This window comes from Dermochelys coriacea, chromosome 8 (genome assembly GCF_009764565.3).
Source record: "Dermochelys coriacea isolate rDerCor1 chromosome 8, rDerCor1.pri.v4, whole genome shotgun sequence".
Taxonomy (NCBI): domain Eukaryota; kingdom Metazoa; phylum Chordata; order Testudines; family Dermochelyidae; genus Dermochelys; species Dermochelys coriacea.
This window is the reverse complement of record NC_050075.1, coordinates 106,309,147-106,329,013: the sequence shown is the minus strand read 5'-3', so window position 1 is coordinate 106,329,013 and position 19,867 is coordinate 106,309,147. Positions and strand designations below refer to the sequence as shown.

Below are 19,867 nucleotides of genomic sequence, written 5' to 3'. Positions count from 1 at the left end.
ATACTAGACTGCAAAATAGATTTTTGTCCATCCATTGAATTTCGTGCACATTCCTGATAAGATGCTATTATATTAACAAAGTATACAGTAATGACAGATTTGCTTTTACACAATAACCAAGTTTAGCCATATATTAATGGAAAGGAGCACTTGTGGCACCTTACAGAGTAACAAAAACGAAAGCTTATGCTCAAAATAAATTTGTTAGTCTAAGGTGCCACAAGTCCTCCTTTTCTTCTTGCGGATACAGACTAACACGGCTGCTACTCTGAAACCTGTCATATTAATGGGACATTTAAAACCACAGGTGTATATTAAGCAAAATCAGTTTAGTAACGGTTAGACCTGGCTTGGGTAGTAGTCTTTAGAATCTCTCTATAGTTGATTGAATTGCAATCTACCCTATATGGGCAACTAGCATGCAGCTGATGAGTTTGTAATTTATAAACACATACTTTTTTCCTTTAGATGCCCAAGGATTTTTTTTTTTTTTAATCTGTGCACTGATATTTTCTGGTGTTTTTGTTTGTGCGATGCCCTCATGATAAAGTTTGTTTTTAGTAACCCAGATGAACTTATTTATAGTGTAAGAGAGACCAAATCATTCACTACAATCTATGGTTTGTTTTTATTTTTTCCAATTTTTTAGCACAAATTTAGATGCTTTTTCAATTTTGCATCAAGACAATAGTTTTTGCTTTAAAATGTGCATTACTAGCTTTTTTAGCATAGTATGTACCTAGCATTGGTTATTTGGTCTCTGAAGTATATTTCATAACAAACCAAAGTGTGGGGAAACCATTAACTATACAGTTTATCAACATACGTCATGCTGAAGACTTGACTCTTCTTCACTGGTGTCCAGTTCCTCATTCTCCGTTTCCATGCAATTCTGCATCTCACCACTCCCACCATTGTAAGGACTGAGCTCTTTCACTCTGGACAGGAGGAAGACTGTTATGACAAAATCCGTTTTGCCCCAAACAGTTATTTGGTAAGGGTCACCTTGAATAGCTACCGCTACTTCCAGACTTCTCCAAGTCACTATTCAGTTCTGAGAGAGGTGCCATGTTGACAGCCCTGAAAGTTCTCACCACACAGCAGACACATGGGCAGCAAAAACCCTCGTAGGGTTGTTGGGAGGTTAAATTCCTTAACAATTGGGAGGTGCTTCTCCCAAGGTGCCTCATCAGTGTAGATCTACCTGGCTTCTAGGACTTATGTCTAATCAAGCCACTGTTTCTATCAGAAACAAACTGCCAAGGTGGTCGACAACACTGAAAACTGTCAGTTGAGCTTTACCTGGAGACTAACTTCTCACAGGTCACCAAACTGACCTGTCATCACCAGCTGGGACTTTAAACAGTCATTGAGGTTAGCTGACCTAAATGCTACACATTTCCTTTATGAGCTGCTTCTAGACAGAGGCTGTGACTTGAATACTCAAGTACTAAATTAGTTGTAATCTACCTGGAACGGGGGATGGTCACTAAATCAACCCACCAGTTCTTTTTCCCAGAACGATGAATAATCTGAGCAAAGGACACTTGTGATCATTGGAACCATTTATTCCAATGTTATCGATCCGAGGCGGAAGTCTGAAAGGCATCATAACTGCTTCTCTCAGTTCCATGCAGTAAGTATCCAGATCTAGGTATTTCCTTGAAGAGCTTTAAAGCAACTTATGGCAGTTAAAACTGCCATGGTATATTTCATATACTGCACTCCCCTCCTCACCCCCTGTATGCAATTGGGCACACAACAGGCACTAGCTGGTTATAGCGCAATGACCTTTCTCCAGTGTTACACTTGGAAGTTGTTTGAATGGTGTTGGCATAAGGAAACTGGACTAAGGGCATGTCTACGCTACAAACTTAAGTTGACATATAGCCACTGCAGTAATTACTTAAGTTTTTCATGTCCACACTACCCTCCTGTCAGTGGTGTGTCCCCTCACTAGGCATGCTTGCATTGACTTAAGAATGGGGGGGACGGAGGGCTGAGAGCCCAGGCTGCAGCCGGGCTCCAGCTGGAGCCCCCCACCCACTTCAGGGTGACAGCCTGAACTGTGAGCCCAGCATAGGGTTCACAGTAGGGAGCCTACCAGCCTTTCTTGTCAATTTCATGGCTGCCTCAAGCTCAGAGCAGTCAGGGGGCTCACAGCTGAAGCTGTGAAATTGACAAGAAAGGCTGGTAGGCTCTCTGCTGTGAAATTGAGCCCAGCACCAGTCTTACAGTTGAGGTGGTCACCTCAGCGTGGGGGAGTGGATACTCCAGCCGGGAGCCCAGCTGACAGCTGGTGGGGAGTGCAGCTGAGAGCTTGGAACAGGGCTCAGTTTCATAGTAGGGAGCCTACCAGTCTTGTCAATTTTGTGACTCCAGCTGCTAGAGAGCAGAGCAGAGCTGTGGAATTGACATGGGCTGTTGTAACACAGTGTGTACACAGACACTGCATCTCCCTAACTACACTGATATAAGCACTATGCCTCTCGTGGAGGTAGAGTTATTATGTCAGTGTAGTTGGGCACTTCCATCGGCAGGAGCAAGGCTGTAGTGTTGACACCGATGTAATTAGGTCAATGTAAGGCAGCTTACAGCGACCTAACTCTGTAGTGTAGACTAGGCCAAAGTAAGGTCAATATGAAAGAGGATTCCATCTCAGAGCAGCCGTAGCTGTTATCCTCACCTCCCATCAGCAATGTATGAAATGTAGGAATTTAGAGACTGGGAAATGCAAGTATTATGATAAATGACCAGAAAGTGGAACATCAGATTTGGAAGCATGTAGGAACACGTATCAAGATTAGCAATAGTCACAATCTACCCAAAGAGATTATCCAAGACAAAAGAAAATTCTATTTAACACCTCAGTAGAAAATGATTGCAGCAGATCTACAGCTATGAACTAGAGACAGCTCCCTTCATTAGGTTTTGATAATTAATGGCTTTTCATGGGATACTAGGAAAAGCTGCAGAAAGGAAGACTGCAGAGGAATAGAAACCTGTGGAGAGTAGGTGCCTCAGCTTTAACATCAGGTATCAACCAAAAGTGACAAGTTCTGTGTCAGTGTGATTTCTCCCTCCACGCCCAGATTCCAAGGCCAGAAGAGACCATTCTGGTCATCTAGTCTGACCTGTATAACATAGGCCATAGAACTTCCCCCAAAATAATTTCTAGAGAGGTTTTTTTGTTTTGTTTTTTTAAAAAGATCCTAATTTTGATTTAAAATTAGTCAGTGATGGAGAAATCCACCACGACCCTTGGTAAACTGTTCCAATGTTTAATTAATTACTCTCACCAATAAAAAAAAAAAGTAACCTTATTTTCAGTTTGAATGTGTCTAGCTTCAACTTCCAGCCACTGGATCATGTTAAATCTTTCCATGAAAAACTGGAAAGCCCATTTTCCCCCATAGATATGTACAGTCCATAATCAAGTAAGCTTTTAATCTTCCTTTTGTTAAACTAAATAGGTTAAAGGGATAGACTAAGGCATTTTTTCTAATCCTTTGAGCTCCTTGAATCATTCTGAAGGCTCTTCTCTGAATTTCAATTTATCGACATCCTTCTTGAATTGTGGGCATCAGAAACTGGACAATATTCCAGCAGTGGTTGCACTAGTGCCACATACAGAAGTAAAATAACCTCTCTGTTCTTATTGAGATTCCTGTTTATGCGTCCCAAAATCCCATTAGCAATTTTGGCAGGTGTCACCTTGGGAGGTCAGGTTCAGCTGATTATCCATCATTAACTCCAAATCTTTTTCAGGATCACTGCTTCCCAGTAGAGTCTCACCCACATCCTGTAAGTATGGCCTACATTCTTTGTTCCTAGATTTTTATACATTAACATTTAGCCATATTAAAAATGCATATTGTTTGCTTGTGCCCAGTTAACTAAGCGATTCTAATCGCTCTGAATTAGTCAACTGTTCTCTTCATTATTTACCACTTCCCCAATTTTTGGGTCATCTGCAAACTTTCACTGATTTTATTTTTTCTTCCAGGGTCAATGATAAAAATGTTAAATGGCATAGGGCCAAGAACGGGTGCCTGTTGGACCCTGCTGGAAACACATCTGCTTAAAGACCATTCCCCATTTACAAATTACATTGAGATCCATCAGTTAGCCAGCTTTTAATCCATTTAATGTGTACCATGCTAATGTGTACTGTTCTGGTTTTTTAATCTTACTTGATACTGCATGACATTTAAACAGCCTTACGGAAATCTAAGTATATTACTTCAAACACTATTACCTTTACTAATTAAATTTGTAATCTCAAAAAAATTAAGTGAGTTTGACAGGTTCTATTTTCCATAAACCCATGTTGATTTGCATTAGTTATATTGCCTGCCTTTAATTCTTTAAAAATAGAGTCTCCTATTAGCCTCTTCATTATCAGTTTGACAGGTCTATCATTACCCAGGTCAGCCCATTTATGCTTTTAAAAATTGGCACAATATTAGCGTTCTTCCCGATTTTTGGGACTGCCCCAAGACTTATTGAAAAAACTCAGACCAGCACGCTCTGGGGAAAATAAAAAATAAAATAAAAAAACCACAAAACCTTGTTGCAGGTTATTTGGACCCACTAATTTAAAAACATCCAACTTTAGGAGCTTCTGTTTAACATAAGATTGGCCAAACTGGGTCAGACCAATGATCCATCTAGCCCACTATCCGGTCTTCTGACAGCAGCCAGTGTCAGATGCTTCAGAGGGAATCAACAGACCAGTTATCAAGTGATCCATCCCATCATCCAGTCCCAGCATCTGGCATTCAGAGGCTTAGGGACACCCAGAGCATGAGGTTGCATCCCTGACCATTTTGGCTAATAGTCATCAATGAGACTTATCCTCCATGAATGTATCTAGTTTTTTTCAAACCCATACTTTTGGCTTTCACAACTTGCTATTAAGTTTTGTTGGGTGACCCTTGACTCGTTTCCCCCCCCCCCTTTCACATAACACATTTTCCTATTCACTTTCTCCACACCATTCATGATTTCATAGTCCTCTATCACATCCTCCCCCTCAGTTGTAATCTCTTTTCTAAGCTAACCAGTCCCTTCATATGGAAGCTGTCCTAAACCCCTAATCATTTGTATTGCCCTTCTCTGTACCTTCTCCAATTCTAACATCTTTTTGAGATGGGGTACCCAGAACTGCAAGCAGTACTTGAGGTGTGGGCATACTATGGATTTATGTAGTGGTATTATATTTATCTTATTATTTATTCATTTCCTAGTGGCTCCTAATAGGGCTGTCAATTGACCACAGTTAACTCAAGCGATTAACACAAAAATTAGATTTTAAAAGTCATGATTATCGCAGTTTTAATCGCACTGTTAAATGCGGGAGATTTGGCATTATTTGCCAGAGTACCCCAACACAACTTGGCTGGTACATAAATTTAATGTAACTTGAAATTAGATATTCACTCTGCAGTTTGCCTTTAATGACTTGCAACAAGGAAACAGAGTTTGTGCCCTTTTGTTTCTTTACGACAAAGTATAAAGGGCCTGAAAGGTTTGGGTTTTTCCAAAAGAGTTTGCTTATTTTCTTACCAGGGAAAATCAGGTCTTCTCCAAAACTGTTTTTCCCTGGAAAACAGCCTGAAGTGCTAGTTGGTACAACACTGGATATGAAGTGAAGCAATTTGTATCAACGCAGCTTAAAATTAACACTCATTTTACTAATACCCGACAAACAGTTGGAAGAAAAACTATAGCCAAGCATGGCCTGGGCATTTCTGAGTTCTTCAAGGCTGATAGGAGGCCACGGAAGACAAGACTTCACATTTCTGATTCTTTTAAGGTAAAAGCAGGCAGACTTTTTTAAACCCCTCCACCTTCCCCTTTTGGCTTTTATACAACTACAAGAAGCAGAAGAGGGAATAAATCCTGTTTTCACTTCTCAGGTCATTTTTAAAAGTGCAATCCTAACCTGAAAGGTAGGAAACCTATTAACCAAGGTTTCAATGCATTCTCTTTATTGGTAATTATGTCCTAGCCAGGAAGGCTCCAAGTTGGCTTTTAGAACCCATTTTGATTTAGCAGATTTGACCTGGAGTCAGAACAAACAGAAAACCAAATGCTCTGAAGAGTGACCTAAGGCAGGCAACAAGAACATTTGCTCAGGAGTTAGTGAGTCATGATCCTCTTTGCAATGGGAAAAATTCACAAGTGAGAAAGGCCATTACCTGTCAGCATATCTCAGGGTGTTTAAGGTGTACTCACACGAACTCATGCCTGGGGAAATCATTGCAATCTGAAAACAAATGGATGATAATAAGCATGTGTCAAGCTTTTGCTTACTGCTAAATGCTTTGCTTGACACCTCATCCAAACTGTTCAAAAGATGGATTAAGGCAAAGGCTCTCTAGAAAGCAAAAATATTCCTAGAACATTGCACAAAGTTTTGACAGCTACAGAAAGTCTTAAAATTGGGAACTTGATTTCTATTCCCAGTGCTGCCACTGGCTCACTTGGTGCCTTTGAAAGGGCACCGATACGTTCTAGAAGAGTAAAATGCTGCATCAGTCAGCGTTCAGTAGTAAATGCAAGTCAGCAATTTACTCTGGCCCTGATCTTTACAAAAAGAAAAAGGAGTACTTGTGGCATCTTAGAGACTAACAAATTTGAGCATTGTTAGTCTCTAAGGTGCCACAAGTACTCCTTTTCTTTTTGCAAATACAGAGTAACACGGCTGCTACTCTGAAACCTGATCTTAACAGTTATTCAGAATCATCAGGGATTTGACTCAAGAAAGTTCATTGTAAAGCTATGGGATGGGGAGCAGATTTCACTGACTTCTGGTTCATGTATTTATAAAGCAATATCTAAACCGTGAATGCACAGCCTTTCTGGCTCATCACCAGCTAACAACCAGCTTTCTGATGCAAGGAAGGAAAGCAAACATCTTTTCACTCGTGAAATGATCCAATTTGACCTGGAGTCACCAAGACAAATATGAAACCACACAGTCACCTAGGAAGTCACTTGTCAGAGTTAGCCTGCACTTCAAATATTATGAACCTCAAAGCTGATAAATTGATAGAGAATTAGAACATGCATTTTAAGATGCCCATAAAGCATTTATACTTACCATACAAGTCCTGGAGTTTGCCCCTATGAATGAGTCTCTTAGCACCTGGGTCAGCTTGCTTTCCCTAAAAGGTGTATGAGATTTGTTCTGACCTAGTGCTCGGATACATTCCTGGAGGAGCAAAATAGATCCCATTAATGTAATGTTTGCCATCTTGGTTGACAAGTCTCCACAGAATAGTTCCAGAAAAAAAAAAACAAAAAAAAACAAAAAAAACGGTTATCTACCTTTTGTTCTTTGAGATGCGTTGCTCATGTCAATTCCATTCTAGGTGTGCGTGTGCCCACATGTGCGACTGCCTTAGCGGTCTCTGTAGGGTTGGCTGTAGTGCCCTCGAGTGCCACGTTCGTGCATCAGTATATTAGGTGCCGCCAGCCCTACACCCCCTCCTTTCCTTCTTGCTGGAAACTCCAACAGAGGGGTAAGGAGGGCAGATAATGGAAGGGACATGAACATCACATCTTGAAGAACAAAGTTACGAAAGGTAGGTAACCGGCTTTTCTCCGAATGCTTGCTCATGTCAATTTCATTCTAGGTGGCTCAAACTGTATCCCTGGAGGCGGGCTCAGTTCACTGTTGTGCGGTTTGCAACACTGCTCTGCCAAAGCCAGCATCGTCTCAGGCTTACTGGGTAAACGGATAATGAGACGTGAACGTGTAGACAGACGACCAGGAAGCGGCCCTGCAGATATCCTGAATCGGCGCCTGGGCTAGGAAGGCCGCCGCTGAAGCCTGCATCCTAGTCGAGTGGGAGGTCACCATCACCGGTGGAGGCACTTTTGCCACTCGTAGCAGTAGCGGATGCAGGCCATGATCCAGGATGTAATCTTCTGAGCAGATGCTGGGCAACCTTTCATCCTGTTCACCACCGCAACAAACACCTGCGTTGACTTGCGAAATGCTTAGTCCTGTCAATGTAGAAGACAAGTGCCTCCTGACATCCAGGATATGCAATTTGCACTCCTGTTCCGATTTATGAGGCTTTGGGAGGAAGACAGGTAAGTTGGCCAATATGAAACTGTGAAACTACCTTGGGCAAAAAGAAAAGGAGTACTTGTGGCACCTTAGAGACTAACAAATTTATTAGAGCATAAGCTTTCGTGAGCTACAGCTCACTTCATCGGATGCATTTGGTGGAAAAAACAGAGGAGAGATTTATATACACACACACAGAGAACATGAAACAATGGGTTTATCATACACACTGTAAGGAGAGTGATCACTTAAGATAAGCCATCACCAGCAGCAGGGGGGGGAAAGGAGGAAAACCTTCCATGGTGACAAGCAGGTAGGCTAATTCCAGCAGTTAACAAGAATATCAGAGGAACAGTGGGGGGTGGGGTGGAGGGGAGAAATACCATGGGGAAATAGTTTTACTTTGTGTAATGACTCATCCATTCCCAGTCTCTATTCAAGCCTAAGTTAATTGTATCCAGTTTGCAAATTAATTCCAATTCAGCAGTCTCTCGCTGGAGTCTGTTTTTGAAGCTTTTTTGTTGAAGTATAGCCACTCTTAGGTCTGTGATCGAGTGACCAGAGAGATTGAAGTGTTCTCCAACTGGTTTTTGAAAGTTATAATTCTTGACGTCTGATTTGTGTCCATTCATTCTTTTACGTAGAGACTGTCCAGTTTGGCCAATGTACATGGCAGAGGGGCATTGCTGGCACATGATGGCATATATCACATTGGTAGATGCGCAGGTGAACAAGCCTCTGATAGTGTGGCTGATGTGATTAGGCCCTATGATGGTATCCCCTGAATACCTTGGGCAGGAACACTGGGTGCAGCCGCAGCTGCACCTTGTCCTTGTAGAACACCATATAGGGCGGCTCCAAAGTAAGCGCCCTAATCTCAGAGACCCTATGGGCGGATATTATGCCCAAGAAAGAAACTTGCCAGGAGAGGAGGAGAAGGGAGCTAGAGGCTTGAAAGGAGGACTCATGAGCCGCGACAGCACGAGGTTCAGGTCCCAGGAAGGGACGGGATCCCTGACATGGAGGTGGAGATGCTCCAGACCTTAACAAAAAAACAAAAAAAAAAAAAAAAACCACCAGGGGATTTGTGGGGAGAGGTTACAGGGGTTCCCTAGCTTGTGTTTTTTTTAATGTTAGATCACAATTCCAACAGAGGACAGCTTGTTTACTTACCAGATCAGTAGTTGGGGGTCACCAGTGTGGTGGGGGGGCGGGGGGGGGATCAGCTCTATGCAGGCAGCTGGCACGGCAGACCTCGAGTGAACTGCCCAATGACCACAAGATCTGCTAAGGGACAAAGGCACCCAGCCAGGTTTATTGTTGACAAAGCACGGTACTAGTATCCCACAGTCTCTACCAGACCAGTAATCCATGTATGCCAATAACAATGGACCAGCTCAGTGAACGGCGGGACTTTCCGTTCCTCCTCAAGGCCAGACAAAGAATCCCTCTGATACACATCTTTATACCCAAATACAAACAAGTTAGTACTGCCTCTTTGACAGTTACTGCCCAGTGACATTGCTAGTTATCACCCATCATCTTATACATGTTGGTTTGATCAAAACATCTCCCTTACCGACTGTCACCCTGACCTTATCTTTTAGGAGGGGTCAGTGTGTTCTGGTTATTCTTGGGGAATGTTTTTGTACCATCCTTGATATATTGGGATGTTCTGGTACCACTTAATATCGGGATGTGTTTGCGCAAGTACTCCGACTAGCACTTCTTAGGAATGTGCATTTCTGCAATACCAGCCCTGTTTTTGCAAGATTGAGAGCAGATCCTGCCTCGTATCAGGCCTCTAATACAAGGGGTTATGTCTCAGGCTCTTTTCCTACTACACCAAGGAGGGGATGATGGAGGCCAGGGAGACCATGCGAAACTTCAACTTCCTGAGAGACTTGTTGAGGCATCACAGGTCCAGAATGGGTCTGAGGCCCCACTTTTGCTTTTGGGATTAGGAAGTAGCAGGAGTAGAATTCCTATCCCTTCATGTCCCGAGGGACCTCCCCCACCACCCGTGTGCAGGAGGTTCTCGACCTCTTGAACAAATCGTTGCTCATGAGAAGGGTCCCTGAAGAAGGGTGGCCAAGAATTGCAGGATATAGTCCTGAGATACTATCTCTACCACCCAGTGGTCCAAGGTGACCTGTGACCTGGGTGAATGGTAGGTACGAAGATGGTTAAGGAAAGAACAAGGTGGATCTGGGGAGTTGACTGGGGTGTCGCTCTCAAGTGCGCCTTCAAAATAAGCACTTCTGGCCCCTGGGATGCTTTGGTGGGCCGGGCTGCATGAGTGAGCGGGAAGAGCAAGGGCGGCGACGACTAAAGCTAGAGTCTCTATCTCTTCTCCTTGCAGACCCCTGTCGAGGCTGCCAAGGCCTTGGTGGCAGCAGCCGGAACTGCTTCCTTGACAATTGCAGCGTATGCAGACCCAGGGAGTGAAAGTGGTCCGAGTGTCCTGTAGGCCATGCAACCATGAGTCAGTCTGCTCCACAAAGAGGCCATTCCCATCAAATGGGACATCTTGAATTGAGGCCTGCATTTCTTGGGATAGGCCAGCAGTCTGAAACCAGGATCTGCGCCTCATCACCACCACAATGCAACCACCCTAGCCACCGAATCAGCCGCGTCCCACGCCATTTGAAGGGAGCACCTTCCTGCCACAATATCCTCTTCCCCCCAGGGTGCCAAATTCCTGGGCCAAGTCCTGGGGCAGGGACTCCTTGAACTTACAAAGGAAGTCCCATGAGTTAAAACTGTATCTGCCCAAGAGAGCCTGGTGGTTCACCACCTGGAACTGAAGGCTAGCTGTTGAATCAATTTTCCTCCCAAAAAAAGGAAGGAAGGAAGGAAGGAAGGACTGCACACCGAGCGGAGAGCAGCCTCCATGAGGAGGGCCCTCAGATGGATGTCGCACTCTTTCTTGGTCCTGGGCCAAAAAAGTTTTTGCAAATGTGACACTTGTCCTTCACATGCAACTTCCCCAAGCACTTCAGGCAGCTGCTCTGGGAGTCACTAACAGCCACAGACCTGCTGTAGTCCAAGCAGAAATCCCCACTGGGACTAACTTCTAACTACACTTAACTACTTAACACGAACTACTATAAAAAAAATTATTTGCAAGGCCCTAAGGCTCGAAGTCAAAAGAGACAAAACTGCTAGCCAAGGAAAAGGCTCTGACTAACTACCACAAGCAATAAAAGAACTGAAGGGGTGTAGGGCCAATGGCGCCTAATATACCAATGCATGAGTGCAGCACCAGAGCCAACCCTATGGATACCTTGAAGGCAAAAATCTCGACAGCCATGCACATGGGCGTGCACACACCTAGAATGGAATTGACATGAGCAAGCACTCGAAAAGCTAGTCAATAAAGAGCTATTGTAGCAGCACCTAGAGGACTCAAGCAGGGTCAAGGCCTCATTCTGCCAAGTGCTATACAGACACAAAGCAAGATATGGCCCCTGCCTCAGAGCTTTTAGTTATTTGACTCTTCAGGAACACCTTATGATTGTCTAACTGCTTAGACTTTTAAATAGACTTCTTGGGTAGAGCTCCAGAAAACTGTTATAGCAGTCTCTGGGCTGACAAGATTTAAGCAATTGGATTCCTGACAAAAGAATTCTGAATGGAAATACATGCAGCATAACTTTCAATGAACAGAGTTGGGCTCCTTTGAGGACGGTCCATTTTTTAAAAATATAGACTAAAAAAGCATCCTGTAAGGAACAGCCCTGCATTGCAAGAAGATGGATCAGATAATCCAATAGGTCATTTCCATCCAAACTTTGCTGATTAACGTTGATGTTGCTCTGAGTTACTCTACCTTCAAAGCCAGAAGGCTCTTATTTATTTCTGCCCCTTCCATGCGTGTCTGCCGATCAGCACTAGAAGTATCCGCACCTCTCTCATTTCCAGCTAAGTCTACCAAGGAAAATTTGCCATGTAGTTTCCCTCTTCTGCGTAGTATGATTTGGAAGCAGGCATGTGATCGTGAGGAGCTAGAGTTCGCAAAGGTCTGTCCAGATGTCCTATAGCAGAAATATGGATGAAGTTTATTACAATTTTACATGTCACAAAGCATATTTCATGCCTAGCTCCCCCAGGACTATGAAGAACATTCATAAGATATTCACAAATGAAGTCAGTAAAAAAGGCACCCAGCCTTTAGTTTATCTGCTCGGTTTTATTAACAAAAACCCCACTGTCAGACATTAATACAATTGAATTAAAAAAGTAATTCCATTATTTCCACAGCTTGATTTAATCAAGCCCTAATCCTTCTCTGCTATACTCCTTTGCAGACACTCCCATTATCTCTTGAAGAGACTCTGAAGCTGTATATGGAGGCTGTCACTAGTACTAAGGAATATTTTTCCAGACTGCATGGAGAGAAATGCTTCAGAAAGCAGTTTTACCACCAACCCCAGCTAGCAACAGGAAATACATCAACCCCTGTGCCTCAGAAATCTAACCTTCATGTTTTGTAGTTTGAGGGTTCGCTGCCAGCAGTTAGAGATGTCTCAGGGTACAGAATCAACTTTCCTAGCTAGAATGCCTCCGACTACTCAGATTCCTTATAGGTATTTAATGCCTAGAATGATACCTGCCCTCTCTTGAAGCCTTATAGCCCACATTCAGTTTCCCTACTATTTTTATCCTGGAATAGACCACACTTCATGCCATATCATGTTTCCACTGTAAGATGAGACAGGTTCCTTATTTTGGTATAGTTTACCCATTGTTTAGTACCATTTACACTTGGGTACCAGACCCCTGCCACCTATCCAATCAAGTCAGTCCAGAAGTTAACTTCTCCCAAACTGCTGTCTGATGCACCGTAGATGCTCTGAAATCCTTAAAAGGATTTTTTAAGTATATGTTAATTATTAACCCCTGGAGGATTGACAGGTCCAGATTTGGTTTGCTGCAGGGCAGCGATACATGTTTTCAGCAAGTATATGATGTGATCCTAAGAATCCCTCAATGCCAGCTGGCAAAGGGCTCTCTGTTCCGTCAGCAACTCCTATCAGGCCTGACAAACCCACTACACTTAAACACACTGCTTTCATAGTATTTATACAAGAAGTGTCTTGTGCAGTATCAGATGAAAGCCAATGAAACACTGGTTGTCACTATTGTTGTGAAATGTATGCACTGACACTATATGATAAATTGTGTGCGCTTACTGATACTATGCCATAAAGTCTGCAACTAAACAAAGGGAGAAAAATTCTCTTCCAGACAGGAGGGAAGGAAAGTCTCTGTACAATGTAAATTAAGCATGGTAAAGCTGACATAAAGGAAGCCCCATTTGCGTGCAGAGTCAACAGGAAAACAGGCTGATGAGGAGGGGATATGAACTCAACATAGCACTAGCATACCAGAGAACAAGCAACTGGGAAGAAGTCTTATTTGGGGGGTGCATTTCAAAAGGACACATTTCAAAGATTTACTGGACTATGGAAGAAGGGAAAAGAACCCCTTTGTAGGACAAAGGAGGATTCATGAAAATCTGGACCCTGGTTATGACTGAAAACCCAGCAACTCTGTCAGACTGAATTCTGGAGAGGACCTCTAATTGATTAATGGTTACCTTTCCTATTCAATCAGTGTAGACTTAGGAGTGCATTTGATATTTTATTTGTAACCTGATCTTAATATTCTTACTCTACTCATTTGAATCTCTGTTCTTTATTAATAAACAGATTCTTTTGTATATTATAACTACATCTCGGCGTTGTAGTATTAAGCAAAGTGTGAATCCTATATTAAACCAAACAACTGTTCCCTTTGGGAGACAGCAGACTTAGTAATTACTGTGCGTGGCCAGTGACAGGGGCCAGACACTACAGGCAGATGCTTCTGAGATGCACCTAATAGCCTGCAAAGCAAAACAGGAATGGCAGAGTCCTGAGGAGAGCATGAATGGCTGAAAGGCTGGTTGTGTTCAAGAGCTGACACCCAGCTACCACAAGATTGGCCTCCGGCATGAGGGAGTTTGAGGTAAAAGGGTGACATACAATCCTGGGCATGCCGAGGAAGTGTCACACATGGGTGTGGACGTTTAGTATGATGGCAGATAAGCTACCTTCATAACCCCACCCTCCCCTGACCTCCATTACCATCTACTGCCTGAAAAGTTCCCCTCCCACCTTTAGGGAGACAAAAACTCTTCATAACATATTACTGTAGGAAGTATTAGAGTTTGGAAAGGTTTAAAAAAAAAAAGTCAACCTAAGTTGAATGTGCTTAGGGAGTTCTAGACTAAAAAAGGGTTAGGGTAGATCAATGCAGACATTCAGTGTGATATACACAAGGCCTTCTCTAAACTAAATTTTGTATTGCACTTCCAGCCTCTTCAGATTCATGACAAGAATGCTTGCTACTGAACTCTTATAAGCTGGAGGAAAAACTTCTCTAAAAACTCAACTAGTTACGAGAGGGGAGCTTCACAGAGAAGCCACCACATGGTGTAGAATTAGCAGTGTGCAACCATGCTGCCACCACTGTTCTTCAACCGTGATATAGGAAGAGCCTTCAAGAGTTTGGATGTGTTGCGTGACCAGCAAATAGCATCAGACAGTCCTTGCCTCCCACTCAGAACCCTGTAGCGTACAGGTGCTGTACCACAGACATCCCATGGTTCTGTTAACCAGACAGTTACCTTGATAGGTTTTGAATATTATGCATGAGCTAGCCATGTTTAAAACCTATTGCAAGACACTCATGTCCATGCTTTCCCATCTCTGGGATTTGGTCTACTGGCTGATTTTCTTTTTCTATTCCTTAGAGTCAAGGTGCTGAAGCATATGCTTGTTATTGGGGGACAATGTTCATTGACCCTTATTTTAAGCTTCGTTATAGATACCCTAGAGAGACTTGTAATAGGAAAGAAAGGCTGGAAAATTTTTTAAATACACACACACACACACACACACACACACACACACACACACACACATAAAGGAAGCAGAAGCCCAGGGAGACAAACCTGCAGGCACTGCCCATCTCGATCATTCTGATCACATCATCTGCACAGCTGACTTGTCTTTCTTGGAGGCCAACTACTTGGACCTGCTGCTTTCCATCCTCAAGCACTCGGAGTTTTGCCTTCTTATTCAAGAGATCAAACACCTGTATTTGAGCAAGGAGATGGAGATGCACAAGTAAAGAACCATCCCCTACACCAGGGGTTCTCAAACTGGCGGTTGGGACAGCTCAGGGGGTCTCAAGATTACTACATGGGGGGTCATGAGCTGTCAACCTCCACCCCAAATCCCGCTTTGCTTCCAGCATTTATAATGGTGTTAAATATATTTTAAAAAGCGTTTTTAATTTATGGGGGGGGGGGGGGAAGTCCACACTCAAAGGCTTGCTATGTGAAAGGGGTCACCAGTAAAAAAGTTTGAGAGCCACTGTCCTACACCTATTTCACAGTTTCTTCATTTAAAGGAGAAAGAAAAGGAGTACTTGTGGCACCTTAGAGACTAACAAATTTCCGATGAAGTGAGCTGTAGCTCACGAAAGCTTATGCTCTAATAAATTTGTTAGTCTCTAAGGTGCCACAAGTACTCCTTTTCTTTTTGCGAATACAGACTAACACGGCTGCTACTCTGAAACATTTAAAGGAGAGGTACATAGCATGAATTATGCATACCCCAGACTTTCCAATTCAATACCAGAGGCACAAAGGTCCCATGATCCAGCAATGACATGCAGATAGCTAAATAAAATTGTACCATGTATCAAATGCATGGTCAAAAAACTCAGACCAAAATCAAGACACAAGATCTCACCTTCCCATTATAAATTTCAAAGAATGTCACATAGACCTCCAGGTCTTGATTCCTGTACCTCGGTTGGCTTTGAAGGAGGAAGACATCTCGTGCTGATGGGGAAAGGAAGAAAAAACAAAAAACAAACAAACAAACATGACCTAACCAGATTTTAGAACAACAATTTCAGCTGCCCCTGGGACTCTGCCTCTTCCAAAATTCTTCACAGCAAGGCAGTTATAGTATCTAGTAGCTGGAATGACAATTGCCCCAGCCAGATAGTAATGGAGTTATCTGTACAATAAGACTCCTCCAAGTGAATCTGATTTCAGCTGTGTCCTCATTAAGACTGAAAAAAAGAAAGGGATTATGTGAGCTTCTACTTCTCAAGTCATCAGTGAGCAGAGATTTTAAAATTTTCTGGCTTGGCAAAGTTTTAACTTTGCATAACATTACAAATCCTCTATAGCTTTGAATCGCTTGTTTAAAAAAAGTGTTAGTTGGGGTTCTTAGACAAGGAAACTAAGGTACAGTTCAGCAAATAGAGGAAGATTCTGGTTTTGAAAGGGAGAGTTCAAAAGTAAATCCAACTCCTTCCACCACTCCCGCCCCCCCAAAAAAGCCTTTCCTTTAGAGCCAAGCTATTACTACTAATTTGTTAGGAACCAGCAATACCCTACGCAACAAACACACACAACCTCTGCCTCAGAGTGTGTGTTTTGATCTTGATTAAATTAATTATTTTTGCTCTAATAAAAATTACTGTTAATACCATTATATCCAGAAGCTATATATTGGTTAATATCTATAGTTGGTGATTTACATAAATATTGCAACTAAATTTATCGCTGCTTATTAGGAACACATGATAATCAGGGTTCATAGGAATTCTTTAAATATTTATTCATAAAGAACTTTAAAATAAAGGCCTTATGGGCTTTACTATATAGATGTATGAGAAGTTATTGAAGTCTTATGAAGGAAAAATACTATACACAACTTGGATTAGAAAACTTGAGGAGTCAACTTACATGCAAAAGCATATATCCCCTTTGAGACATTCTGAGTTTTCCCAGAGAAGTCTCCTCCCATAGTCTACAAAAACAAAAAAAACCATTATAGAGGTGCAGTCCAAGCAAGTCAGGTTATCACTCAACTGTAGTTCCAACAATATTCTAGGAAAAAAAAAAAAAAAAGAGTCCACATGAACAACCTGTGATCTCAATGGACTAACTAGACATGGTGCTATGCCATGTAATTCAGGATAAAAAGCTTGATGTAATTGTGTTAACTCATTTTGAATGTTTGGAACTAGTCAGTGTGACAACCACGTTTTTTCCAGCACCTAGGACAGTAGTTGCCAAACTGTGGGTTGCGACTCCAAATTAGGGTTATCTTTCAAGTTCCCAAAAAGAAGGCACTGTAGAGGGGATGACTGTGGCCTCACTCTCAAGGTGGGAGGCAATGTCGCTCCCTGTTATGGTGTCTGAAGCAAGCCTGAGACGCAGTGACAGCTGTCCGTCAGCACCTCCCTGCATCTCCCCCTTCCCAGGGCTGGAAGCCAGAGGCAGGGTGGGTAGGATCCAGCAGCTGCAGATGCAGTGGGAAAGGTCATTCGGGATGCAGAGCCAGCTCTTTCTGAGCTGCAATGTCTACTGTGGAAAGATCCTGGATGTTTCTCCTTTTATTTGAAAAATCTGCCTGGACAAAAAGGTACAGAATCAAAAAAGAGGAAATGTTGGGAAAACCCAGACATGGTAATCCCACTCCAAGTGCAGTCATGCCATCAGCACATGGGGTCATAGCAATCCCTAATGTGTGGACGACACTATTTCCTCTGCACCAAGTGACTTCACAAATGTCCAGTGTGTGAGAAGTCACACTGTGCAGAGGACAACATTTTGTAGAGCATGTATGTAGTGCACATATATGATGCATGAGAGGTCACGCTGTGTGGAGGGCACCATTTTGCTCTACAAAATTGTGTCCTCCATGCTGTCTGGGATCCCGGAAAGAAAGAATTCATTAAAATGGAGTCATGCCAGCAAGAAGTTTGGAAACCCCTGACTAGGGACAAAGGGATCCTCTAGGTGCTATTAAATGTATGGGGAAATCACATGAGTTCCAGCCAACTATTTATCTACAAGCGAGAATTTGGGATCTTAGCAATGCAACCTGGCTTCCCTCTGTTCAGAGGGAAAAAAAAAAATTGCACTCCAAGATAGCAAAATTTTCCATGTGGCATTGAAAAGGCAGAATTCACCTTGTTTCCAAACCTGGCAGAACCTTATGTTAGTGTCACTGTGACTACTATCTTGCTCATCCGTCCACAATGCTTTCAGTTCCAACAAAATTAAGGTAGCTGCTGAAGTTAATTGCTGTAACAGTTATCAACCCTACACCCTCTAAACCCTGGAACCGAGTTATTTAATAAACCATTAGCCTAACAAGATCCAGTATCAGTCTGCCAGGGCTCAATGTACAGTACAAGTCCTTCCACAAGCAGCCATTTTTTCCTAGTACTAGTTCTGATCCTGGATCAGTGATCAAAAATGGAAAAATGTAGTTTTCCTACCTATAATTTGTATCTAGGGGTCCTAGTAGAATCTACTTAGCTGATCATCACTACTTGGACAGACCTGCCCATTTCATGCTAATGGAAATGGCCTAAGTGTTTTGCCTGTGAAATCAGACAATGCTGCTGGACCGTAGCAGCAGCAAACTGATGACCAGGAAGTTTTAGATGAAGCTAAATAAACCTGATATTTTATAGGTGTAAACATTTATAAGCCCATAGGATTCAATCAGTAAGGTATATAGGGAGTGGCCACAACCAGAGATCACCTCCATTATAGGAATAAAAAAAAGTTGCGAAGAAAACAACTCCTTTTGCATGCCTGGGTAACACCAATGGGAAGTAACAAGCCACAAGACAATTCCTAGGCTACTTTTTGGACCTTTATCTCCCTTAGCATCAATCTTTTACATCAGGATTAGTCATTTGTCTAATCAACTGGCACTAACCAATCAGAGGTTTGAGTTAAAACACTCTGCTGCATGACCTGGGGAAAATCATAACCAAAAACACACAAGGCGGTGTATTAGGCTACTCTGACAGGTGACCTGAAGGGAGAGAAATTCAGACTTGGTTGGAAAGCTACAGGGGAAGAAAACAGGTTCCAGTTACTGAAAGTCTAGTATCAAGTATCCTGTAGGCAAAAAAGTGTCCACACTTGTAAGGTCTCCCCAACCTAAAAGCTGGTGTGGAGGCAGTGAACCAGGACCAGAGTGTGATACCACAGAACATCTGCAGAAAGTCTGAAGTGAAAGAGAAAAGCTTAAGATACCTAACTCACAGCAATGAAGATCTGCTCATTCCACAAGTAATATCCAGATCAGGGGGTATCCATGTGTCACATTATTGACTTGAACTGGGACCATATAGAACATGGTTGCAACCAACGTCCTGTAGTGGCACCAAATCTTGTAATAAGGGGGTCAAATAAGGTGTTTAAGACAAGGTTATGGTTTGCTGGTTATGATTATGCTATCTGTATGCATGTATCATTTTTGTATTTAAAGTATTGGCTCTATACTGTCTGCATTTCAAATTTGTGCTATGCTTCTGGGTGACACTCCGACAAGTTGGTGTCAGCTCTACCTAGCCTGCTTGATGGCCCATTAAGGACCATCAGATATACAGTTGACTCATTGAGAGAAGACAGACAGGCCTTGTGACTCAGTAAGGTGTGCAAGGACATGCCTATGGACAGAACTCTGAGGTTTTTCCATGCCATGTGATGGACAGCTTGTCTTTGGAACAAAAAGACCACATGGCATGAGAATATAAAAAGCTGCTGCAGCTCCTCCATCTTGTCTTCAATCCTGCTTCATACCTCTGGAGGGACTTTGCTACACTGAAGCTTTGAACAAAGGACTGAGACCCATCCCAGCTGTGGATGTACTCCAGAGACTTGATTTGAACCTGCAGTTTATTCCA

General features: G+C 42.7%; 1 protein-coding gene across 6 annotated transcripts in view; it reads right to left on the bottom strand.

The window, feature by feature from the left end:
• The window catches only part of KIF2C (kinesin family member 2C), a 49,407-nt gene that overhangs the window by 5,396 nt on the left and 24,144 nt on the right, over positions 1-19,867 (bottom strand). For all 6 annotated transcript variants that reach the window (XM_038414287.2, XM_038414289.2, XM_038414288.2 and 3 more), the window contains 7 exons: positions 16,899-16,962; positions 15,889-15,980; positions 15,084-15,226; positions 11,916-12,120; positions 7,109-7,219; positions 6,204-6,271; positions 827-938 (listed from right to left, as the gene is read on the bottom strand). In XM_038414287.2, coding sequence (XP_038270215.1) covers positions 827-938; positions 6,204-6,271; positions 7,109-7,219; positions 11,916-12,120; positions 15,084-15,226; positions 15,889-15,980; positions 16,899-16,962 — 795 coding nt within the window. The remainder of the gene's footprint in view (positions 1-826; positions 939-6,203; positions 6,272-7,108; positions 7,220-11,915; positions 12,121-15,083; positions 15,227-15,888; positions 15,981-16,898; positions 16,963-19,867) is intronic.